This window comes from Cricetulus griseus, chromosome 2 (genome assembly GCF_003668045.3).
Source record: "Cricetulus griseus strain 17A/GY chromosome 2, alternate assembly CriGri-PICRH-1.0, whole genome shotgun sequence".
In the NCBI taxonomy this organism is placed as follows: domain Eukaryota; kingdom Metazoa; phylum Chordata; class Mammalia; order Rodentia; family Cricetidae; genus Cricetulus; species Cricetulus griseus.
Window position 1 is genome coordinate 28,138,591 of NC_048595.1, and position 25,583 is coordinate 28,164,173.

Here is a 25,583-nt window from a genome sequence, read left to right on the forward strand (position 1 = left end):
TCTTAGGTCATCCATGACCCCAAATGGTTTCTGATTTCTCTCCATTGTCTCATGCATTTCCACTTAACTGGCAAAGGGGCACACACTGTGGTAGGCAGTGCAATGGGGGTGAGGTCAGGAGGGGAGATGCAGAAATGCAAGATCAGGCCCTGCTTTGCAACAGCAGTAAACTCACTACTCAGTTTCCCCTGGGAGGACCCCACACACACACACCTCAGGGGAGCAGAGAGTAGGCAAGGCACAACCTCCTGAGATCACAGTGCCTAGCTAGACTCATGCCTCATTCTTTCCATATCTGACTGTGCAATAAGCAATTAGATCTTAGCTTCCAGTGCTGGCCACTAGTAGGTGTCTGGTGTCTAGTGCACACTGGCTGAACAGGAGGCTGCTTCATAAAGCCAGGTCAGGCTCACTGCCCAGAGAGGACCATTTCCACTCCAGCCATCCGCTGTACCTACTTGGGGTCTCTCCCTGCTAGTAGTAAGCCTACACTGTGGGAGCACTTTGCTACAGTCTAAGTTCTTCAGCTCCACCCCCATCCTTCTCTTATGACTTCTGCACCCCTAAAATTAAGGGCATTGTTAGGAGTTAGGTAATTCCCCTTCACACTCTTGTGTGGGAATCCTAACACCAATAGCTGAACATAACTCTATTTGCAGATGGCATTTTTGAAGAAATAATTAAGTTTAAATGAGGCTGTTGGGCTGGGCTGGTATGGATCAGATGCAGAGAAACTGAAGATAGCCATGGGATGTTCCCCTCAGTCTTCAGGAGGAAGTAATACCTTGGCATTCCAGCTCCAGAGCCGTGAGATAATAAGCACGTTGTGTACAACACCCAGTGGCCTGGAAGATCCCTGTAGTCACCAATGTCATCTCCCAACAGCCCCTACCCTCTGGATCTGACACCCACTCACACTTTGACCTCTCCTTCCTATGATGTTTTTTTTAATTATTTTTTAATGTGCATTAGTGTTTTGCCTGCATGTATGTCTGTGTGAGATGGCAGATCCTCTGGAGCTGGGATTACAGGCAGTGGTGAGCTGCCATGTGGGTGCTGGGAATTGAACCCTGGTCCTCTGGAAGATCATCCAGTGTTAGTGTTCTTAACCCCCGCTCCAGCCTCTCCTTTCTACTTCTCCTTGTAGTCTGGCTCCTGTGCCCCTCCATCCAAGTTGTCCTGTAACGCTAGAGCTTCCCTAGGACTCCCCTCTACTCTCTGTGCTCCCTGGGTGGCCTCCCTCCCATGGTGGCTTCAACCTTCCTCTGGGTGGCAATGAACCCAGAGGTCAGTCTCTAGCTCACATCTGCATTCCAAGGTCCAGGCTTAGATATCTACCCATGTCCTAAACAGTCTCCACGCATCTCATGTGCACACCCCAAATCCAGCTGGTCATTTCCTGTCCCCAGCTCCACACCTGCCCGGGTACCGCTTCCCCCAGCTCCACACCTGCCCGGGTACCGCTTCCTCCAGCACACAGCTTCCTTGCTTGCCTGGTTTTGTAAAGCAGGCTTGTGACACCCAGTGCATCCTATGTGCTCCTGGCCCTCGTCCAGTCCCATTTCTGTGTCTCCACTAGACAGCAGCATTCTTCGTATCAGAAAAATCTCAGGCGCACACACCCAGGATCTGTGTGCAGAATCTCCACGCACAACTGCTCAGTGGTTTGACAATGCCACACAGAAGGACCATAGCACAGACAAGTTTTTATTACTTTGTACTGCATATAGAACCCAAGAAATATAAAAACATCTCCAGAGTTCCTCAAAGGAGCCTTCACCCACAACCAGCCCCTTCCTCCCTGGGTGGGTGCATACAGGGCAATATGGGTTCCAGGACACCTTCCTCTGTCCAGCAACAAGTTCCATGTATAAAAATAGACCTGTGGAGGGCCCCCAGTGACCCAGCACCCTGTATCATGCTGGTGCCTGTTCAGGGCTGAGGCCTGGGACTCCTCAGGATTCTAGGACCTCACTCCTCATCAGAGAGGAGGTCTACCCTGGACACCGAAGTCCTGCCAACACAACCAGGGACCCCTCTGCAGACAACTGGGAGGAGTTTGACCTTGACAATGACTGATGTGGCTGGAGATGGGGACAAGGTTCTGATCACCCAAGACAGGGCACTGGTCCCCATGCGTCTTGGATGTTGGGCCAGTTTTCCCTGGAGGAAGAATGAAGGAAGAGCCTGTGGGGGCATATCAGTTCCCCCAGTTCTGTCAAAGGTGGCTGCAGTAACCCAGTCTACCCCAGCATCCCTGTAGTCACTGAGCTCAGGCAGGTGCTCAGGGAGCAGAGATCCAGGGGCCTCTGGGGCAGGCTCTGACGAGGGAAGAGCTGCTGTTGACAGGTCACGGCCAAAGGCACTGCTGAGAGTCACTGCCCCCACTATGGGGTACGCCCCAAAGATGCTGTGGCTTCCAGCCCCCAGACTCTCTGTTAGAGACCCCTGCTTGGATTTTGAGCCTGCAGATAACTCCATCCACCCTAGGGAGAGAACACTCTACCCCTCAAGGCCTTATTCAATTCTGACTTCAGCTAAGAAGCCTTCTGGACATCCCTCAACACATACATCTCAATGATCCACCTGCCCATTCTCCCTGTTCCCCAGGGGGAATCCCCTCCTAGTCTGATCCCTCCAAAGGGACACTATTCTGCCAGCCTCTCTCCACTCCCACCTGCTCTGTCCCAGCCCCTGCCACCCCTCTTCGTTAGCACAGCAAAAACAGACAGGATCCATCAAGAGTGATGTAGTGGTCTTGTCCACATCCAGCAGCCTTCCTGCCCTCCCAGGATGGCCCTGATCTCAAGTTCTCAGAGCTGCCAGGACCCTTGCTCAGCACCACACTCCTTCAAGGGCTCTGTAGAGCACACAGGGAGGCACTCTACAAAGGAAGCATGGAGTGCAGGGGCAGAGCAGCCTGAAGGGACTCACCCAGCGAGGACTCACTGGGCTGCCCAGGGAAGAGTGCGGGTGCCAAGGGGAAGGGTAAGCTCTCTCCAGAGCCAGCCTGCTCCCCGGATTTTGGTCTGGCTTCAGCCCTGGCTCTGAGATTATAGACTCTGACTTCCCCATCTATACAGTGGGGTTGGACCAGCCTGACAAAACCATTCCCTCCTCAGTCTCTTTTTCTTCTCCACTCTCCAGAATGCACAGCAACCCCCACCCCTACCCCTTCTGAATCAGTTCCAAAGCAAATGAGACAGCCAGGCCCAGGGGGAGCAGCAGGACCTGGTGTGACCTACTAGGAGGCTGGCCTTCATCCAAACCTGCCAACCCAAGGCAGGAAGCCATCAGCTCTGGAGTCCCTGCCTGGGGGTCCAGTCCCTGAGCTCAGCGCCACTTTCCTGCTTGGGCCTTGACACCAGGGTTCAGACAGACCTAGCCAAGGCATAGGAAGTAAAGGCTACCACCCACTGGCCCAGGGTTCCATACTCAGGTGCTCAGGCAGCTGTGGCCTCTGCCACAACCAATGAGTCTCTCTCAGGGACTCTTACTGCCTGGCAGGCCAAAAGCTCTCTGGGGAAAGGAGATGCCCATTGAGTAGGCCCAACCCCAAGTGAGCATGGAAGACCAAGGGGCCTGAGGCAGGACAACTGAAAGTGATTGTCTTCCCCAGCCAGCTTTGCCCTTGACACCCTAAATTTCTTCCTACTGTTATCTCTAGGGTCCTCTCCAGGGATCTGAACCTCTTTTTTAGGACCACTAGGTCAGAAAGGTTTTGAGAGGAAATATGAAATGGGGGGACAATATGGCACCAACCAGCTCAGGGCCCACTAAGAGTAAGAAAGCACTCACTCCCTCCTCCCACCTAAGCAGGGGTGTAGCTTGCAGGTCCTTGGGCAGGACTGAGCTGCTCACACCTGCACCCCCTGACCCTGTAGCTGCAGCACTCGAGTCTGCAGGGCACTGATCCCACTCAGGAGGGCTTCTCGATGCTCGGCAGAAGAGATTCCCAGGCTCCCCAGGTCCCTGCAAGGAGAAGCAGCCATGTTCAGCTGACCCAATCCCTCTCCTGCTCTTCCCATGGAAGCCAACCCTCTCCTTCCCCTTCTCTGGACAAGGAAAGGCCTAGAGCCAGAGCAGATAGGGCCTTCCCATCTAGATAGGGACACTCTTGGGTTCCCTGAACCCCGGCCTTGACCTTGGCTCCTTAGACTCACTGGGCAGTCATCTCAGCCACAGCCTCTAGGCTCCCATAGCCAGCTGCAGAGAAGTTGTCCTTGTAGCGGCACAGGTCCAGGGCCTCTAGCCAAGCACCCACAGAACCAAAGGAGGGGAAGGTAGAGAAGGCACGATCCGCCAGTGGGGTGGGAGGCCTGGGGAGCAGAGAGGCCGCAGTCAGTCACAACGAGGGTGTGGCACCAGACCCAGTCACTCTCTTGAGAAGCAAGAAAGGACAAGGGGAAAGTAAGGTGACCACACCCAGGGCTTACTGTGGCTCCAATGGGGCACACAAAAGGCCCCAAAGAAGGGAGCGGGTCAGTACTCTCCAGCAAGTGGAGAGCTGAGCCAAGTAAAGGGCAAAAGCCAGGACATGAGTGACATGAGGTGAGATGTGCCTGAAGCAGGTGGGGATGTCAGGTCTGTCTGGACAATGGGCTGGGCTTCACACCTGAACAGGACGGGGCGGCTGGCTGCACTTGGGACACTGGGAGAACACTGACAGACAAGTGAGAGTTTGGCTGGCTGATCTGGCTCAGGGGTTGGTAGGATGTACCTGAGACAGGTGTTCGCAGCACACTTGGAGGGTTCTGGCTCCTGCCCCATCTTGCTCAGGATGCTGTGGATCTGGGAGAACCTGGGCCGCTCACCTGGGTCTTTCTGCCAGCAGTCAAGCATCAGTCGGTGCAGTGGGGAGGGACAGTTCCTGGGGGGTGGCAGCCGGAAGCCATCCTCCACAGCCTTGATCACCTGGGCTCCAGAGATGGGGAGCAGATTGTCCAACACACACACACACCACCACCACCACCATCACCACCACCCTCCGGGGGAGGACTCTAAAAAGGATGGGGGTAGAAGAGAGGTCTGGAGCTAAGAGGTCAAGGATCGATAGGCAGAGGTCAGGAAGCTGGAGCCATAGGTCACTCACATCTTGTCCAGACATGTCCCAGTAGGGCCGCTCCCCAAAGGCCATCACCTCCCACATGACAATGCCAAAGCTCCAAACGTCGCTAGCAGAACTGAAGTGGCCAAACTGAATGGTCTCGGGAGCTGCCCAGAGCGCTGGGCTCCGGCCACTCTATGGCGGGTAAGCAAAGCAGGGCAGGAAAGCACTGAGACCAGCAGCACCCACAGCCAATCCCACGTCTTCCCCCACCCCCTTCACATCTGAGGAAGCAGCCCAACTGACATAGGGATGACATGGGGACGGTGCCATCACAGGGGAGGGACCAGGTAGGGAAGGACCAGCAGCAGCAGGGAAGGGGGCAGAGCAGAGGTATGGAGACCAGGGGGCTGCTGGGTGTGGCCAGCAGGAGAAGCAGCAGGTGGAACCAGAGAAGGGAGCTCCTTACCATGGTGGTGTAGACAGCTTCAGCTCGGTCCCGGGGACCCCGCCCAAAACCAGAGATCTTACAGATGAGGCCGCTGCTGACCAGCACCCGGCGGGCAGCCAGGCCCCGATGCACATAGCCTATCTCTGACAGATACTTCATGGCCGATGCCAGCCCAGGCAGCAGAGCCATCAACTGTGTAGCCATCAGCTCCCCCTCGTGATGCTGTGGAATGGGTGAGGACTGAAGCCACGACCCTGCACTCAGATCACCCGGGAAGTCACTAAGTCCCTCTGGGAGTCAGTGTAGCACAAGCAGCAGGTCAGCCTGCCCAGTGGGAGCAACGTCAATCCCAAGGGAAGGGACAAGAAAAGTATGACATGGGTACTCCCCACCCAGGTCTCCTGCCACTCACCCTGAGGAAGTCATCAAGGGCTCCGAGGTTCATGTACTCAGTAACAATCATCAAGGGTTTTCCTGTGCCAGGGATGGAGACACACTAAGTTGCTGGCTCTCCCTATGCACACACTTCCCCACACCAGCTCCATCTCAGCCAAGATAGCCAGAAGCAAAGCCAACTTTTCTGATCTCGCCACCCGCCAGCCAGCCCATTAATTCCACCCACTCAGCTCCACCACACCCACCCCTATCTACCACTCTAGTGCTGAGGTACAAAAAAAGTCAACTGTCCATAGCGGGACAGAGGCCCATGTCAGAGCTGCAGAGTCAGCTGAGAAAGTGATCCACTCCCCAAATGTCACTGCAAATTGGAAAGGCCATTCTCCAAGAGAGGGGCCACCCTGAGTCACTGAAGAGAAAGTGAGCAGTGAACTAAGGTTGTGCCCGAGTCTACCCCATAGCCTGGAAGGAGAATCCACCCAGAATCCAGCTAAGTACAGGCATGTGCAGTGACAGGCCTACCTCGGGTGACAACGCCTTCCAGCCGCACAATGTGGCTGTGGTCAAACTGCCCCAGGGTGAGGGCCTCAGCCAGGAAGCTGAGCCTCTGGGAATCAGAGCAACCATCCCTCAGAGTGTGCACAGCCACGGGCAGCTCCTGGCGACCAGGCAGCTGTAGGCAGCCACAGCACAGGTCCCCAAATCGGCCTGTGAAGAAACAGCACCTCAGAGTCCCGCCAGCAAATGGGGTAAGCTGAACCAAGGAGAAGGTGACTCTGGGATTTGGGTCAATTCCAGCTTGCTGTGGGAAGCTCCAGAGTTCGAATCCTAGCATGCTGAGTAGCAGCAGTGTCACCTTGGGCTTCATCTCTGTCCTCTTGGCCTTAGTTCCCTTCTCTGTGACAGAGAGACAGGAACTTTGCACCTGCCTATCCATCAAAGGTCCTTGAACCCAGCAAAGCCAAGGGCAGATGACGATGAGATCTACTCTGCCCTACAGCTCCTTCCTGACTTCTCTTGTGAAGGTTCCAGGGCGAGGCCTGCTCCTTGGTAACTGACAGTTGTGAACAGCCAAGAGGAGAATGATGCTCAGAACCCGCAAAGCCCTGCCCTTTGCCTGCGGAGTTCCCACAGCAGCACTCAGGGTGGCGATGCCACGCCCCTTTGGGGGGTGAGAAACTGAGGCTCACGATGAGCCTCTAGCTCAGCTAATCCATGGACGGACCTCAGGCGTGTCTGACCAGCCCCTTACTGTAAAGACCCTTTCCCACCGTCCCATAAAAGCCTGGGGCTAAACGGAGCCTCTCGGGAAGGTATCTGGGAAAGGTCCTGAATGCAGGTGTCCCATGGTGAGCTAGGGGACAGAGGAGAGAGGGCAGAACCACGATCGCCTCTAGTGGGCGCGGGACTTTCTGGGAAAGGGTACCCTTGGCGCAGAGCCGGGGCTTCCGGCCATGGGGTGGGGACTGGAAGGGGAAGCTGGCTGAAAAGAGATGGGAATAGCCTAGACTCAGGGCTTTCCCCAGTGGGTGTTGCCTGGTGGGTGGGGTTTATCCAGTGGGCGGAGCTCCCTGACGAATCCAGACTTCTAGGGCTTGCCTGCTCCCAAGCTCTTCTCCAGGGTGACGCTTTTGGCATCTAGCTCCTTGGCGAACAGGTGCACAGCCTGCAGTGGGTCCCCGCAGCTCTGGGGATCCAGAAATGTGCGGCGTGTCGGAACTTTGACTGAGAACAGACAGAGAGGGAGACTGAGGGAAGAGGTCTCATTGCTGGGGTAATAGGAGGTGGCAGCTGGGAAGGGGTTGAAGACAGAGGTGTGTGTGGCACAGACAACTCACAGTGGAAATACAGCTCCTCTTCGTCGTGGGCGTCTCCACTTCCTTTGCCATTGCAGGGCCTGTGGGGACGCAGAGACACCCTTTCATCAGGCCACCCCAGCCCTTCCCATTTCACCAGCACCCGGGGCAGCACCTCCTGGTCCCTTCAGAAAGAAAAGCTCTGTGCCCTTCTGCAGAGGGACTTTCTCGTCCTGCTGGTTGGGAGGCTTCTTTTCGGTTTAAATTTCAATTTATTTTCCGATTTATTCAGAGGACAAGTTGCAAAAGTTGGTTTTCTTCTTCCACCTTGTGGCTTCTTGCCGTCAGCTTCATGGCAAGTGCCCTTATCCACTAACTAAGCCATCTTTGGTTGGTTTTGTTTTGATTTGGTTTTTCAAGACAGGGTTTCTATGTGCAGTTTCTGCTGTCCTGGAACTTGTTCTGTAGAGCAGGCTGGCCTCGAACTCACAGAGACCCACCTGTCTCTGCTTCCTAAGTGCTGAGATTAAAGATATGCAGTACCATGCCCAGCTTACTAAGCCATCTTACAACCCCACCCCCTTTTTCTTTTTAAAAATGATGTAATCTTTTTTAAATTGCATCTCTCTCTCTGTCTCTCTGTCTCTGTCTCTGTCTCTGTCTCTGTCTCTCTCCCTCTCTCTCTCTCTCTCTCTCTCTCTCTCTCTCTCTCTCTCTGTGTGTGTGTGTGTGTGTGTGTACATGCTATTATTGGCACTCCTGTGGACAACTTGAGAGAATAGCTTCTCTCCTTCCATCATGTGGGTTTCAGGGATGGAACTTGGTCAACAGACTTTATGGCAAACACTTTTACCCACTGAGCCACCTCACTGAAGGTTATCTTTTCTTCCCTCTCCCTCCCCTCTTTTCCCTCCCCTTCTCTCTTCACTTTTTGCTGCCTCGGTTGCTTCTTTGTGGTTTGCAGTCCAACATCCTTCTTCCCTCAGCACATGGACAATCCTAAGCCCAGAACGCTAGCCTTTCAATCCCATCACCCTTCCCGGTGTTTCTGTTTTAAGACAAACTCCAGAGGTGTGCAAGCCTACACTCCTGGCACAAAGCCCTATGCTACCCTGTGAGGAATAACAGGCTGATCCATCCTGAGCCAGAAGCAAAGCCCACAGCAGTCTGGATCTGACACCCTGAGGCAGGCTTTCCTTGAAGCAGGGAAGTGCCCTGATTCAGTTTACATTTTATATGATTTTTTTTTCCAACTTGCATTTGAGAAAGAAGATCCTGGCTGCCATTCTAGGGTTCCCTCAGGAGATGGCAGTAGCTCGAGCTATGGGTTGGCCAGTCCTGAACAGAGGGGAGAGAAATGTGGAGGAACAAGCCTATGACAGGATGGTAGGGCTTGACGATTGCAGGAAGCTGCAAGGAAGACTGAAGAGTTGCCCAGAGAGCTCATGGAGAGCCACTGTCAAGCAGAGCAAGGGAAGGTCAGGCTTGGACATCTGGGCTCCTGGGGTGGTGGGAAATGCAGGGGGAATCTACGAGTAGGCAGTCTGGTGAATGTTTCTCACTCTTGGAAGGTAGGTCTGCTCTGAAAATACAAACACACTGACTGTGAATTTTGCCCAGGGAGATGAGGCAGCCTGAAAGGAGGTACTGGGAATAATTAGGCTGGATTGAGGGGAGGCAGCTTCGGAAGAGGATAAGAAATAGAAGGGAACAGGAGATGAGATGTCACAGGAACCAAGGAAGGAGAAAGCAGTGATGGAGATGAGACAGGGTCTCATGAAGACAGGACGAAGGGTTGGGGAACAGTTTGCAAAGGGGAGATGTCACAGGAGATAGTGGCATGAAAGGATTCTGATTCACGCCCTTTACAATTTGACTGTGTGCTCTTGCGTCCAAGCATTCCCCCACCCTGTGGCAGTGGGAATGGGTGACTCAGCTTTTCTCTGTAATAAAATCATGATAAAGACAGCCCTGCTTAACAGCATCATGGTAATAAGGATCTTATTGTTATAATGTGGATTTTTCCTACTTCTGTTCTTTTTTGTTGTTGTTCTTTTTGTTTTCTTGTTTGGTTTTTGTTTGTTTGGTTTTTTGTTGTTGTTTTGTTTTTTTGTTTGTTTGTTTGTTTTTTTGAGACAGGGTTTCTCTGTGGCTTTGAAGGCTGTCCTGGAACTAACTCTTGTAGACCAGGCTGGTCTCAAACTCACAGAGACCCTCCTGCCTCTGCCTCCCAAGTGCTGGGATTAAAGGCGTGTGCCACCACCACCCGGCTTTGTTGTTTTGAGACAGGGTTCCACTATGTAGTCCTGGCAGCCTTGCATCTCACTCTGTAGACCAGGCTGACCTCAAAGATGTGTGCCACCACATCCTGCCTATAGTGTGGATCTGGACTATCTCTCAAAGGCTTAAGTGATAAATGACTTGGTCCACAGCCTGGGGTGATAAAAGGAGGGATGGAACCTTTGGGAGTGTGGTCTTGGAGAAAGAAGTTGGGTCACTAGCAGCATGCCCTTTAGGAGAATATTGTGACCCCAGTACCTTCCTGATTCACTGCTTCCTGGCTGCCGATGAGGTGAGCAGCTGTTTCTGCTACATCCCACCATGATGACTTGCCACCCTTAGGACCAAGGCCAAGTGGTCATGGACCAAACATTTGAAATTGTGAGCCTCAAAAAACTTTTTTCTTGTAAGTTGACTACCTTGTACATTTTGTCACAGCAACAGAGAGCTAGCACACTTACTAAGCCTCAGAGTGTCATGTTTGAATGAGAATGACCCCCATATTCTCTTACATTTGAAGGCTTTGTCCCCATTAGTGGAATAGTTTGGAAATGATCAAGATGTGGCCTTGTTAGAGTAGGTGTGGCCTTGTTAGAGTAGGTGTGGCCTTGTTGCAGGTGGTGTGTCACTGGGGGAGGGGCTTTGAGATTTCAAAAGCCTATACCATTCTCAGTTTCTCTCTCTCTCTCTCTCTCTCTCTCTCTCTCTCTCTCTCTCTTTGTCTCTCTCTCTCTCTCTCTGTGTGTGTGTGTGTGTGCTTGTGGATCAGATATAAGCTCTCAGTATCTGCTCCATGGCACGCCTGCCTGCTGCCGTGCTCCTCTCTATGATGGTCATGGACTCTTTCTTTTAAGTTGCCTTGTGTGGCATTTTGAAAGAAAATGACCAGGGCTGGAGAGATGGCTCAGCAGTTAAGAGCACTGTTTTTCCAGAGGACCCAGGTTCAATTCCCAGCACCCACCTGGCAGCTCATAACTGTCTGTAACTCCAAGATCTGATACCCTCACACAAATGTACATGCAGGCAAAACACCAATGCACATAAAATAGAAAAAGAAAATGCCCCCATAGGCTCACAGAAAGCAACACTTTTGGGAGCTTTGGCCTTGCTGTAGTAGGTGTGGCTTTGTTGGAAGAAGTGTGCCACTAGGGGGGTGGACTTTGAGGTCTCAGAATCTCAAGCCTGCCTAGGGGCTCATAGTCACTTCCTGTTGCCTGCAGACCCAGATGTGGAACTCTCAGTTACCTCTGCAGCACCATGTCTGCCTGCGTGTGGCCGTGCCTCCCACCATTGCATGTGGCCATGCCTCCCACCATTGCATGTGGCTGTGCTTTCCACCATTGCATGTGGCCGTGCCTCCCACCATTGCATGTGGTCATGCCTCCCACCATTGCATGTGGCCGTGCCTCCCACCATTGCATGTAGCCGTGCCTCCCACCATTGCATGTGGCCGTGCCTCCCACCATTGCATGTGGCCATGCCTCCCACCACAATGACAATGAACTTAATCTCTGAATGGCAAGCCAGCTTCAATTAAATGTTTTTCCTTTATAAGAGTTGTTGTGGTCATGGTGCCTCTTCACAGTAATAAAACCCTAACTAAGACCCCTTGGTCATGGGATAGAGAAGTAACTGAGACACAGTGCTCTTGTGTGGGGGGACGAGAGGGGCATTATGAGTAGTGATGTGTCCTGAAGCAGTAGGAGGGGCTGGGGCTCCATTCTGAGTAGCTGGGCTCATCCTGCCTAAGAGGAAGGTTCCTTCTCTAGAGCAAAGAAATGAGAATGCTTGTTGTGAGGCAGGCAGGGTTTGCAGCCTTGAGCATGAGACATTGAGGGGCCATTGATGATGCTGGAGAGTAGGGCCACAGGCATGGCTGACAGAGCAAGTGACAAGGACCGGGCCTTGGCAGGCATAAGTAGAACTGTGTTATGTACCTGATGGTAGAGCATTCCCAAAGGAATAAGCAGAGGGCTACCACACAAGACAGGGATTTAGGGATAAAACCTTGAGAAACCAAGAGGCCAGGCTGGCCACCTAGTGGCTGCTCAAGTCACCTAGAGTGATGACTGATGGGATTCTTATGAGACTCATGACAGGAGGCATCCAGAGGAGAGGAGGAGAGATGAGGAAGGCTGAGCAGACGCAAGAGTGACAGGGGAACCAGAACTAAAAACTATGTGTTGCAAGAGATTTGTTCTCACTGTCACTTCAAGACGGGCAATAAAGTTAAACCTTGAAGCAAAGGGTGGAGTCGACATTTGGCTGACCAAGATTTAGCCATAGAGGTTTTGGAGCACTGAGATTGGGGGGCACAGGAAGTAGTAGAGAGGGACTTAGAAAGATGTGAGGTCTTCTCTATCTGGAAGTGGGGAGGAGGGGCAGCTGATCTTTCCTTTGTTGCTCCTTGGGTCTATGAGGTTTTTACCCCAATATCTGACTCCTAAGTTTTATTTAGTAATAGAACAATACAAGTAATCATTTTAACCATGAAACAAAGTCTACATGAAAATGTTACAGTGAGGGCTGGGGAGATGTCTTAGTCCACTTCCTGAGGACCGGTGTTCAGTTCCCAGCACCCACATTAGGTGACTCCCAACTGCTGTAACTCTAGCTTCAAAGGATCTGATGTCTTCTACTGGTCTCCAAGGACATGTGCTCCTGAGAGGGCACACGTGCACACACGGGCCATCAATCTCATACATACACATAAACAAAAATAAGTCTTTAAAAAGAAAATCTTGTAATTAAACCCATTACTTAGAAATTAAATCCATTACTTAGTATGGTAATTTGCTCCCTGGTCCTCCCCACTGAAGGGCAGTATGACTTGAAGTCTACAGCTGTCTCCCCCGCCTGCTCCAGTACACCTGTCTGCTCCTGCCTCCACAGCCCTGATAGTTAAAGCCCGGATGAGATACTCCCTGCAGCTGCCCGTCCCTGCTTTTCCAACAGGCCCAGAACGTGGATGGACCTAAAGGAAGGAGCTCCCTACTCTTGTCCTGTTTTTGAGACAGGGTCTCTCTATTGTGCCCTGCAATGGCTGTCCTGGAACTGTCTATGTAGACCCATACTGGCCTTGAACTCACAGAGATCCACCTGCCTCTGCCTCTTGAACGCTGGGATTAAAGGCGTATGTCATTAAGCCCAACCTGTACTGTCTTCTTGATCTACCTTACCTAAGCACAAATGGCTCCTAGATCTGCAGGACAGTCACTCTCTTCCTTCACTACCAGTGCTTTGGTCAAGGCCATACAAATAGCTGGTGTCAAAGAAACCCTCACTGTCCCTCTGGATCTCAGACTGTTGAGTTGTGGGTCCCCAGCCAGCCCACTTTTCCTCTATACACAACTCCAACCCATTAGCTCTACCGAAGCTCCAGACTGCGACTGCTGGGACCTCTGGGTATAGCAGGATGCTCTTGGGAGGGGTGGGAGTGCACACAAAGCCTCTGCTTTGTCCAAAGGAAATGGAATTTTCTTTCATCCAGACCCAACCAGGCAGCCCTGTCTCCCCCACACTCTTTCTCTGCCTGCAAGCTTCTGTGTGGGGAGGGACATGGCTCAGACTGATGAGTTTCTTTTCCCTCCCCTCCCCTCTTTCTCCCACCCAAGTACTGACTTTTTCCTCTTTGCTTGTGTTCAAGGGGCTCCAGATCCCCTGGGGGCCAGAGCTGGGGGCCTCAGAGTGCCTCAGGGAGAATCCTAATCACACTCGAGCAGCTGGAGCTTGATTCCATCCTCAGTGATGCCTTCTGACATTTAATGAGTTAAGGAGCTAAATCCCCTTCATCCCAGCACGGTTGAGCTAGCTGCGGTGCCTGCAGCTGGTGCATGAGCAGCCGTGGGGGAGGGGCCGTACTCACCACACTAGTATCTTTTTTGAAGGGAGGGGAAGTAAGACAAGGGTCTCCTGTAGCACAGGCTGGCTTCAAATTCTGTATGTTATGTAGCTGAAGTAGGGCTTGAACCCCTGACCCTCCTGCCTCCATCTCCTAAGTGCTGGGGGTTGTGGGCACTCGTGTTCCCAGGTGGCATTGGGATCTATGTAGCAATGTGCTTGAGTCTGTAAACTTGCCTATGTGTGTATGTGTGTATTGGGGGTGGGGGTGGCAGGTGCATTGATAAGCATGGGGACAGAACCCACCAGAGGTCACCAGGATGAAACCAACTACCTACCTCCTCCAGATGGCCAGCACACTCATCACAGAGCCCAGGACCAGGAGGGCTGAGATGGTCACAACAGTGACAACCACTGCGGGGCTCTGGTCTCTGGACCCTGAGGCAACTAGGGGAAAAACAAAACAAAGCAGGGGGCTGAGGCAGGCAGAAGACTAGGCCCCTGGGCAAACACTAAGAGAGACTTTTGTCTCAGCCATTAGGAAGATCCCTCAGCCTCTGGGCACACAGTAGCACCAATGCCCATAGTGACAACTGGAGTGCCAAACACCTCTGTCTACAGGCAGGGCCTCTCTGCTTCAGGCCTGCTCTGAGAGGAGGCAAGAGTCCAAGCAGCTGGGGCTGGCCTCCCGTTATGCCTTTCACGGGGGCAGAGAATTCCAGAAGCTCTGCGGGGTCACAGCCTCTGTTCGGAGTTCCTTTCCCAACATAGAGTGTCTGCCAGCAGCAGTACATTAACTTTGAGCACAGCAGTGTCTGAGACAGGCTGCTTGTGCTGAACTATATTGTCCTGTCTCACACAACACTCCTGCAAGGGTTACTGTGTCCAGTTCAAGAAGAGGAGATGGATTGAAGAAAGCTACCTAAGTTGACAAACACAGGATTTTGTGGGGTTTTGCTTTGTTTTTGAAATGGAGTATCATGTAGCATTGGTTGGCCTCCAACTCATGTAACCAAAGATGACTTTGACCTCTTGACCCTCTGACTCCACCTTCCAAGTGCTGAGATTACAGTCACATGCCACGATAGCCAGGTGAACCCAAGATTGGAATGGAACCTGTCCCCCAAACACTCTGCCTGATGCCAAAGCAGCTCTGAGCCTGGACAGACGCCCATAGAATCCCAATCTGACTAAAGAAGTGCACAGGCTCAGACTGAGAGACAAAACTAAGTTCGTTAATAAACAATACTTAAGGGGGGGGGAGCAGAACAGAAGCCGACACTTCCTTCCTGATATCCCTGAGGAAGCTGGGGGCTGGAACTCTGAAAGACTAGGCCCTGATGCACAAGCAGGGCCTGGGAAACAGCAAGCAGCCCACAAAACCGGAGGTTACGCTGTCCAGAGGCAGAGCCTAACAGGTGGAAACTGAGGCGGGGTTCGGGGGGACCTTGGAGAGGCATAACTAGAGAACCTTGGCTGCAGGGTAAGGAGAAAGAATTCCCGGAGACTCACTAGGAGTGGCGACAGATTCCTGCCTGACCCGAGAGGAAAGGGCACAGGCAGCCGGTGGAGCTGGAGTGAGGATGGAGAGGAAGTGACTGAGGAAGAAAAGGTTCAGAATAACTATTAGGGAGGGGAAGGACTGGACACTAAAGGAGTAGAAAGACGGCTGGCCGTAGCAGCTTCAGGGTGAGGAAGGAGGAGGAGAACGGCTCAAGCCTTTTCTGCTCACTTCCACTGGTTCAAATAGACCGCAGCCTTAAGCCACAGCTCTAATCTAGTCTTGGCAGCACCTGCCCTAAGGCCAAGCACAGATGGCTCTTCCGGCAAGACATGCTGTCTACCTTCCCAGACCTGGTCTCCCTTCACGTGTTATCTTCACCTTCACCTCCTTTGGGGGGCTCCCAGAATTTCCTATCTTGGATTAGAGTCATGTAGCAGGTTGGGAAGAATTCTTATCTTGACAGCTGGTGCCAGAATGCCTCTTAGGGGGAGCTGCCTTTGTTGGGGAAAATACTTCCATGAACTGCGCAGGATAGATAGACGTGAGGTCCTCAGGGCTGGGGCCAAAGAAGGCTGAGCAACAAGAGGGAGATGCTGGCACTCTGAAAAGGGATGGGGAGGGAAGGGAAGGCAGGGGAGGGAAGGGCAGAGGCAGGGGAGAGAAGGCCAGGCAAGCACAACACCAGGAAGGGGGCCATTTCAAGACCAGGAATTTCAAGTTCAGCTTTTCTTTTGTTGTTACAACTTTGAGATGTAATTTACACGCCTCTGCCTCTCACTTCTCTCCAGCTTCCTTCCCCTCCCTCCTTCTCTCATTCTTTTCTTCCTGACTCCCTCCCTCCCTTCCTTCTTTCTTGTTTCTTGAGCCAGGATTTCATATAGCCCAGCCTGGCCTCAAACTCTTGGTTTTCCTTCCCTCCCAAGTGCTGGGACTATAGGTCTGCACCACCAGCTCATCTACTTACTTATGCCACCCAGGCCGACTTTGAACTCTGTGTAGGGGCACTTGGCCTTGAACACTTTTGATTTTCTGATCTCAAGTCTTGCAAATGCCCAGATTACTGCCTTGTGCCACCTCATCCAGCCTGCATTGGCTCCATTTAAAATGTACAGGGTTCATTTTGATTGATCCCTTCCAGGTGCCCCTCCCCTTCAGGGAAGTTTGCTTTCACAGGCTAAGCCTGGGGGGGGGGGGAGACAGTGCCCCAAGGAGGATCTTTGTCATGGCAGAGAGAAGAACAGCTGGAAGGATCCGGCAAAGTCCAGGAAGAGGTGACCTTGAGAAGCCCAGGAAAGAGGCTGGGTCACTGAAGATACATTCTCTGAGGAGAGCACCAGCTGCCCCGAGGTCCCCACAGTGTGCTCCAGGGAAGGTGCTCAAACTGTTTAAGTAGCAGTCTCTTCTGTGGCTCCCTTTCTGAGACACTTGTCTCTACAGCCTGCCTGCATCCAGCGCTCTCCCAGTGCACACCACTTACCTTCCCCTGGGGTCTGCACTTCAATACTTGGGTTGAAGCTCTGGGACTCCCATGAAGGCCCTGGGGAGGCCGCCCGGATCTGAAAAACGTATCTGGTGGCAGGCTTCAGGTTGGTGACAGTGACAGCCGGTGCCCCTGTCTTCACTGTGGAGTAAGTCTGCTCACTCTGACCCTGGAGAGGATAGATCAGAGAGGCCCAGACCCAGGAGGCTGAGAGGAGGGGTACAGGGAGAAAAGGGACTTCCTGTAAGCTGGGTAGGGTAACCTGACCCAGATCATCTTGGGAGACAGCAGAGATTTCTCCCCTAGGTTTCCCATCCATCGCCTCTTTCCTCAAGACTCATGCCATAATAGGCCAGAGCCTCCTCGGCAGGAGTACCCAGATGGTGACTATCAGGGGTGAGGGAGGCCAGAACCCAAGCAAGCCACACACTGCCACCTGTCTTGTCTTGACACTTTTCACCCCAACATCTGATTTGTAAAGCAAAGGAGAGCAAAGATTATCTTGTTGGCTTTGCTCTGTTTTGTTTCATGGATGAGGACCCTGGGACTTGCTTAGCTGGAGACAGGGGAAAATGGTGGCTGTGACTGGTGAGGGCTTACTGGTTGCCAGCCACTGTGCTGGGCCACACACCCTTTACAGCCCTTATGCAGCCCCCCAGAGTCAACATTTTTCTCTCCTTATTAAGGGAGGGTGGGGAGGGGCACTTCTAAATCCTTCAGGTCTGCCCTTTTCTGTACCCCCAGTACACCTGACACCCAAAAGTCCTCAGGAGGCTCCTCTTATCATTTGTTTCTGCTCACACCTTACTAGAGTTCCTGCCACACCCACAGACTGGAGAGTTAATGTCTGTCTATGTTCTGTGGTCCTCTTTTTCTTTGACAATGACATTCATGACACCAGGCAGACTTTGACTCAATAAGAACTCATCAGAATCTCCATCTCCCTTGAACATCTGAACAGTCAAATAATCTTTGGTGTGATGGTTCATTTACGTGTGTGTGTGTGTGTGTGTGTGTGTGTGTGTGTGTGTGTGTGTGTGTGCTTCTAAGCACCTGCTGTATACACCGCTCTCTCCCAATGGCCCTCACTGTCACCTAAATGTTGGCTCCTTCTGTCCTGGCCACCCTTCTCACAGACACCTCCCCTTCAGCTGCCATTTCTATGTCAAAGTTCTCACTCAACCCCGTCTCTCCAGCCCACAGCTTTGATAAGAGCTTCAGACATATAGGATGTCTACCTGGATGGCCTACAGGCCTCATATAGAGCAAGACCATGCCCCATCTGCTCCCCCTCCTCTGTGCTTCTCCACCTCAGCCAGCAGCTCCCCCTCCTCTGTGCTTCTCCACCTCAGCCAGCAGCTCCCCCTCCTCTGTGCTCCTCCACCTCAGCCAGCAGTTCCCCATACTCTGGTCACCCAGGCCCATGCATTCAAAAGTGACTCAGTGACCCTATTTTTCCTGGACACCCCAACTATCACAGCTCTTAACAGACTTCTAGTAATCAAAAGCTATTATCTGATTCAGCAAAGCCCTACATGCTGCTGAGGGAGTGGAATTCTGTCACCAGCAGGAAGAAGTTTCTCTTTAATGAATTAATTTGCATAAAAGTGAGGCACTGTTTCACAGAAGATCACATCTCAGAGTTAAAGACACCAAATTGATGGGGAAGGAGCTTGGGTTGGGAAATAATTCCATTCATCACTTTGTGGCAGAACTGTTACCACAGATAAAAAAAAAAAAAAAAAAACATACAAGAGGAGAAAGGTGGGAGGCACAAGCCTGTAATCCCAGCACTTGGGAGGTAGAGGCAGGGGGCTAGCTATGTATCTCAAAATAAAAATAAGCAAATGAACCACCAATGAAAGAGGGGGTAGATGAGGAGACTATAAAGCTATTTGTCAGGAAGGCACTTGAGCCAGCCTGGGGGAGGTGGGGGATGGGGAGAAAAGCCAAGAAACTCGGCAAAGGGCTGGGAGTAGAGGCACACACCTTCTATCCCAGCACTCAGGAGGCAGAAGCAGGAGGAGCCACAGAGTTGGAGGCCAGCCAAGGCTACAGAGGGAGACTCTGTCTCAAAAACAAAAAGAAAGAAAAGAATCAACAAAAGTATCATCTGAATATCAAAATCAGACAGTGTGATGCACACATTCAACCCCAGCTCTGGGGTCACAAAGGTTGGAGGTCAAGGTAAATTCAAGGCCGGTCTCGGCTACATAGTGAATCCCAGATCAACTAAGGCTCAGCAGACAGAACTGACCCAAAGCAAACAGAAAGGGACTGTTTGCTATATGAAAAGCTGGGGATAGAGGTCCAACCCTACTACTCAACAGGTTGAGGCAGGAGAACTGCTATGAATTCAAGGACAGCCAGGGAGGGCTACATAGCAAGACCCTACCTCAAAAGTAAAAATAGCTCTATGGAGTTCATGATGAGTGTGTTCTATTTGTTTGGTTTTTTTGAGACAGGGTCTTTCTGTCCATCCCTGGCTGGCCTGGAACTTGCTCTGTAGACCATACTGGCCTCAAACTCAGAGATCCACCTCCCTCTGCCTCCCAAGGACTGGGATCAAAGACGTGCACCACCATGCCCGGCCGAGTATGTATGTATTTTAACATACATAAATGTGCATGAGTTTCATAAGTGATTCACCACTCTCACCCTTTTATAGTAAGCCACAGGAATGCAGGTGACCATTCTGGAACATACCCCTCCAGCCTGGCAATGTGCTCCTGTGGTCACATGGCTATCTCTGTGAGGCTTTCCTTTCCAAAGGGGTCTGCAGATGGTATCTGGAAATTCAGCCAGACAAAACAGACCTGCCCCACAGCAAGCTCTTCTTCTCCTCTAAACCCTAAACCAAGGAGGTGAAACAGAGCTGTATCTCCATGGGTGAGGAAGGGGAGAGAAGAGAAAGGAAGGGACGGAGGAAGGAAGAACTCAGGAGGCCGCAGCTGTGTTTGGAATGACAGAGGAACAAGACTGCAGGAGTCAGGCAGGCCAGGATCCAGATGGCTTCCAGCCGAGACTCACCTTCTCATAGTAGCGGATCTCATACTCTGTGCCATTGGCTCCCGGAGTTCCAGCAGGGACAGGCTCCCGCCATGACAGAGACACACTCTGGGGCTCCACGCGGTCCCTTCGGATCTCATCCTCTTCCCAGGGTGCTGAAAGTAAGAAGAGTAGGACGCTCCTCCAGGACCCACTGCCCACAAGATCAGGGTGAAGGCAGGAGGGGCGGGACATGCACTTGGGCTCATTGTAGATATGGGCGTGGCCTGTGGGTGGCAATGGGGACTGTTGACCAGGCCTGAAGGGCAGAGTCTTTGTGGGGGCAGAAGCTTAAGGAGAAAGAATCTCTGATCAAGGCTTCTCCCACTGTCGTTGTCTAAACCCAGTCTCCCTCATCCTGCTTGGTTCTAATCCTTCAGCCTTTCTGTGGTTTGAAGACATAATAGAGTGTGTAGCCAAGATTGACTTGTTCACCATGGTTTGGTCGCAGGCAAGCAAATATTACAAAAAAATCACTCCAACATGATAAAGAAAAACTGTGTGAAGCCCACAGAGAATATCACATTCAAGAGGAAGACTGGAAACTTTCTCTCTCCTGTCTGGAGAAAGCAGGGTGACCACTTGCTTCACTTCCAGCCATGATAGTGCCTAACACTACCAGAGCAACCAGGCAAGAAAAACAAACAAAAGATCCCCGGCCTGGACAAGGCAAAGGTACCTTTGCTCTGGGGTGACAAGATCTTAACGTGGAAAACCTTATAAAGAGTTCACAAAGGACTCTCAGTGGGCCGACCTCACGACAGGATGAATTGTATATGAAGGGCTTGGGTTGAAACTTGACATAGTCAAGAGCTTGGTCAAGTTCACCAGTCAGAGAGGCTGGCAAGAGGTCCGTGAAATGGTGTAAAAAGTAGCATGATTCTGGGATACCAGGGAGTTGGGGAAAATAGATATCAGATAGCAAGGGACAGAAGTAGAGCCAGCACACACGGCCTGCCCTTTGACAAGGACTTGAATATGGCTTCCGGTCTCATTCGGTACTCGTGTCCAGCTGGCCTTCTCTGCTCTCTTAAATTCCAGTGATGACTATGGATACAGAAGGAGCTGAAAACCCACAGTTGACAGCTGATTGCTAAAATAGGGAACAGGGAATCATATTTTTAACCTCTGTAAAGCCAGTGGGAATGAATGGACCCACGTGTCTGTAGTGAACCCCGGGCTACACTACCCATAGTGCAGTACTGCCTCCTGTCCTAAAAATAACTTGAAAAATCCTTTAGTCTTTCCCCAGTGCCTGACCCTTTGAAAAAAGTAATGTCTTTGTGAGCTGGACAATAGCAGCCTGTCACTCCATTGCACAGCTGCTTCTAAGGCCAGTACTGTCCCCTGCCCCCAGCAGCGCCTCAGGCTGAATTCACTTGGACCTGGCATAAAAGTGAAAGAAGTGATGAAGCTTCCTAGGAGGTGGAAAAAGGCCCTTTGTAGACCCAGATTGGGGCAGAGACAGGGAGAGTCGAGAAATGTCATGTTTGAACTTTCTTAGTCAAGAGCATCAGATGGCCAGGGGATCCACAGTAGGACATGGTTCCATATTGGCCCCTCAGAGATATATTGGATGAAAGGTTGACAGACCCTGAGAATGAAGGACTGGTAAGATGGCTCAGTGGGTAAAGTGCTTGACATACAAGAATATGAGAATATGAGTTCAAATCCCTAGAAAACATGTAACACTTTGGTACAAGAAGCTCTCTGGACAGTTAGCCTGGCTTACAAAGATACCCTTTCTCAAACAAAGGAGGTGAGGACAGACATTAGATGGTATCCTCTGATCTTCACATCACACACACACACACATACACACACACACACACACACACACACACACACACACACACACACAATCATATATACACACACTAAAAAAAAAATCCTAGGAATCAAAGTAAAACCTCAGCCTGAGCCCCAAGGTCCAGCTGTAGATTGTGGCTGACCGGGCCCATCAGGCCACAGAGCAGCGTCTAGGAAATCTTATCAGCAACCTGTTGCCTGCCCTATCGACTGAGCTCTGATTTCGATTGGGGGATACGCAGGTCAACTATGGCTACTCTAATACATTAGTGTGCATTTGTTCCCTGTACTGTTGGTTTAGGGTTGGGTTTACTTCTGTTGTAGCCCATAAAAAAATGTTAGCTAAGAGAAAAGGTTCTAAGAGAGGTTTCTTGCCTTTAAAGAGATACCTGTGGTTGAGTGTAGTGGTGCACACCTTTGATCCCAGGCAGGTGGATCTTTGCATTTGGGACCAGCCTAGTCTACAGAGCAAGTTCCAGGACAGTCAGGGCTACACAGGAAAACTCAGTCTCAAAAAAGAAAAAAGAAAAAGAAAAAGAAAAAGAAAAAGAAAAAAGAAAAAAGTATCAGAGTCATGGCAAATTGACTGGCAATCACCCCTGTAGTCTCCTAGCACCTGAAGCAGGAGAATTGCTATGAATTTAAGACAAGCCTGGAATGGCTCAGAGGTTAAGAGCACTGGCTGCTCTTCCAGAGGTCCTGAGTTCAATTCCCAGTAACCACATGGTGGCTCACAACCATCTATAATGAGATCTGGTGCCCTCTTCTGGAAAGCAGGCATACCTGGAGGCAGAATACTTTATACATAATAAGTAAATCTTAAAAAAAAAAAAAGGCTGGTGACGGTGGCACATGCCTTTAGTCCCAGCACTCTTGAGGCAGAGAGGCAGGCAGATTTCTGAGTTTGAGGCCACACTACAAAGTGAGTCCTATGACAGGCTCCAAAGCTACACAGAGAAACCCTGTCTTGAGGGAAAAAAATGACTAGCCTGGGCTAAAAAGTAAAGAGTATGTATGGCCTTGTTTCATTTCTAAAAGGGGGGCATGGTGGCTGGAACAGGGCACAGTGGTTAAGAGTGCTTACAGTACTCACATCAGGTGTCTCACAGCCACGTATGCTGCGGTTCTCAGGAATCAGACACGCTCTAGCCTCTGCGGCCTCTTCATGCATATGCATATGATGCACATAAATTCATTCAGGCACACACATACACACACATTTAAAATTAAATAAGTATTTTTTAAGGCATAATGGCACAAAACTTGTTCCAGCACTCAAGAGGCAGAGGCAAGAGGATTTCTGTGAGTCTGAGGCCAGCCTGATCTACATAGCAAATTCCAGGCTAGCCAGGACTGCATAATGAGACCCTGACTCACAAAAGGAGACGTGAGGGCTGGATGTGTCTCAATTGGTAGGATATTTGTCTAGCATGCAAGAAAAAAAAAAAAAAAACCCTAATTTGCTTCCTAACACCACTTAAACTGAGCCACCTCTGAAATTCCAATACTTGGGAGGTAGAGACAGTAACAACTCAAGATCATCCTTAACTATACAGTGAATGTGAGGCCAGTCCCTGCCTGGGGCTGGAGAGATGGCTCAGTGGTTAAGAGAACTGGCTGCTCTTCCAGAGGTCCTGGCTTCCATTCCCAGCATCCATATGGCAGCTCACAACTGTCTTTAACTCCAGTTCCTGGGGATCCAGTGCCCTCTTCTGGCCTCTGCTGCTACTAGACATGAACATGGTATACAGACATGCATGCAGACAAAACACCCATAAACACAAAATAATGAAAAATAAAGGCCCTGCATATACATAATACACATTAAAGGGGTTTTATAGAAATAGTCATGAGAAGAAAAAAATATGACAATACACAGAGATCTGTCTGTCTCTCACATGCTAGGATTAAAGGCATGTACTATCATGCCTGACCATACCTTGTTTTTTTTTTTTTTTTTGTTTTTGTTTTTTCGAGACAGGGTTTCTCTGTGTAGCTTTGTAGACCAGGCTGGCCTCAAACTCACAGAAATCTGCCTGCCTCTGCCTCCTGAGTGCCGGAATTAAAGGCATGTGCCACCACCACCACCACCACCACCACCACCCTCCCCTGATACCTGACCATACTTTAAGTCTTTGAGACAAAATTTCATGTAGCTCAGGCTGAGCTCAGATTCACTATATAGCTGAGAATGACCTTGAACTCCTGATCCTCCTTGTAGGGAAAAAGGGCCAGCCAAAGAAACACACCCTGAGCAGAGCCAAAGAAACACACTTTGGCGCTGCAACCAGAACCAAAACCCTGAAACCAGTGCCAAAGAAACACACTTTGTCCCTGGAATCAGAGTCAGTGAAAGAAATACACCCTGGCCCTGAAACTAGAGCCAAAAGGCTATAAAGGACCAGTGAAAGAAACACACTTTGGCCCTGAAACCAGAGCCAAGTCTGACCCCAAGCCTGTGCAGAAAACTAGCCAATCCCTGAACATGAGATCTAGCCAATCTGAGTTCAGGGATTGAAATCTGACCAATCCCCATCCCCCACCCCCCTGGAAAAACTCCACTGCCTAAGAATCTCTATATAAACCCCATGTCTGTTCAGCTTGTGCATGGTCCTTCCGGATTCTTCCCTCCCAATAAACCCCTTGGACAAACTTTGGATGAAGACCTTCTTTTGCTGCAGAGCAGAGACGACCCTGGGCAGAGCAGAGTGGCAGAGAATAGTAAGCACTGCTGTAACACTTCTGTTAGAGGAAAACTTCCCCTGACAGAGCGGAGTTGTTACACTTCGCTCTCCGGGGAACTAGAGCTGAACTGTAACAACTTCGCTGAGGAACCCCTTTCCTGCTAGAGCAGAGCTGATAAACCGGGGAAGCCTCCCCTGAAACAGGGCTGTAAGCTGCTGCGCTTACTGTGACCTGTGGTATTCCCTGGCTCCCGAGCTCCAGGATATCGTTCCATCTGAGCTGTGCAATACTCAGTATTCTGTGACTCCCGAGTGCCAGAATACCTGTCCCATCCGATCAGCCCAAATGCTTACACTCCTGCCTCCACTTCCCAAGTGCTGGGGTTACAGGCTTGCCTTTTTTCTTTCTTTCTTTCTTTCTTTCTTTCTTTCTTTCTTTCTTTCTTTCTTTCTTTCTTTTTTCCTTCCTTCTGTCTCTCCCTCCTACCTTTTCTTCCTTCCCTCCCTTTCTTTCTTCTTTTGTAGTGGTGATCAAACCCAATGCCTCAAGCGTACTAGGGAAATACTGCAACATCAAGCTACATTCCCAAGCCTTGAATTGTTAAAAATGTGAATGCAGCAGCAAGGGTTAAATCTCAATAGAGATAATAAAGACCAGAAGTGTCCCAGAAAACCAGGTAGATTGGAAAATCTCTCAAAAGTCCTAGGAAAGGGATTAAGAGCTAAAAATGATAAAGGAAGTGACTAGTTGTGAGAATCAGAAAATAGATGTACAACCTAAGGCTTAGAGATCACTTTAAGAGATACAGTGGGAGCTCTACTCAAAGCAGCTGCCAAAGAAAACTTTCCCAAAAATGAAAAAAGAAGTGCGGATCTAAGGGCCTACTGTGCTCCAGACAGACTGAGTGACAGGAAATCCGTATTGGTTACGTTTTCATTTCCATCAGCAGGCTAAGAAATTATTCAAACACCCCTGTGGTGTGCACATCTATATCCCCTAGGTACTTACAAAAGAATGAAAATCATCCCAAGCCTTGCTGGAAACCCAAATGATAGGGTAGGGTCACAGAAGACAGGGAAGAAGGGTCACACGCCAATCAGACAGGAAAGACTCAGAAGCCACAGCGCGAGCTTACCCATCTTGCAAAAGGGCACTCGAGGGATTACTTGAAAGTGTGCACCAGAGGAGAGACAAATCAGAAGTAAATGTCAAGGATGCGGAGGGTATCGTTTCAAAGGTGGTTTTCA

At 50.8% G+C, this 25,583-nt stretch overlaps 1 protein-coding gene across 1 annotated transcript in view; it reads right to left on the reverse strand.

Annotated features, from left to right (window-relative positions):
• Positions 1-3,857: 3,857 nt before the first annotated feature.
• Epha10 (EPH receptor A10) overlaps positions 3,858-25,583 on the reverse strand; it is a 35,380-nt gene continuing 13,654 nt past the window's right edge. The window contains exons 6-17 of the mRNA XM_035438916.1: positions 19,825-19,958; positions 16,792-16,963; positions 14,149-14,257; positions 7,733-7,791; positions 7,494-7,619; positions 6,417-6,602; positions 5,911-5,972; positions 5,517-5,720; positions 5,093-5,242; positions 4,721-4,914; positions 4,164-4,319; positions 3,858-3,972 (exon numbers count right to left, since the gene is read on the reverse strand). Of these exons, the coding sequence (XP_035294807.1) occupies positions 3,858-3,972; positions 4,164-4,319; positions 4,721-4,914; positions 5,093-5,242; positions 5,517-5,720; positions 5,911-5,972; positions 6,417-6,602; positions 7,494-7,619; positions 7,733-7,791; positions 14,149-14,257; positions 16,792-16,963; positions 19,825-19,958 (1,667 nt within the window). The remainder of the gene's footprint in view (positions 3,973-4,163; positions 4,320-4,720; positions 4,915-5,092; positions 5,243-5,516; positions 5,721-5,910; positions 5,973-6,416; positions 6,603-7,493; positions 7,620-7,732; positions 7,792-14,148; positions 14,258-16,791; positions 16,964-19,824; positions 19,959-25,583) is intronic.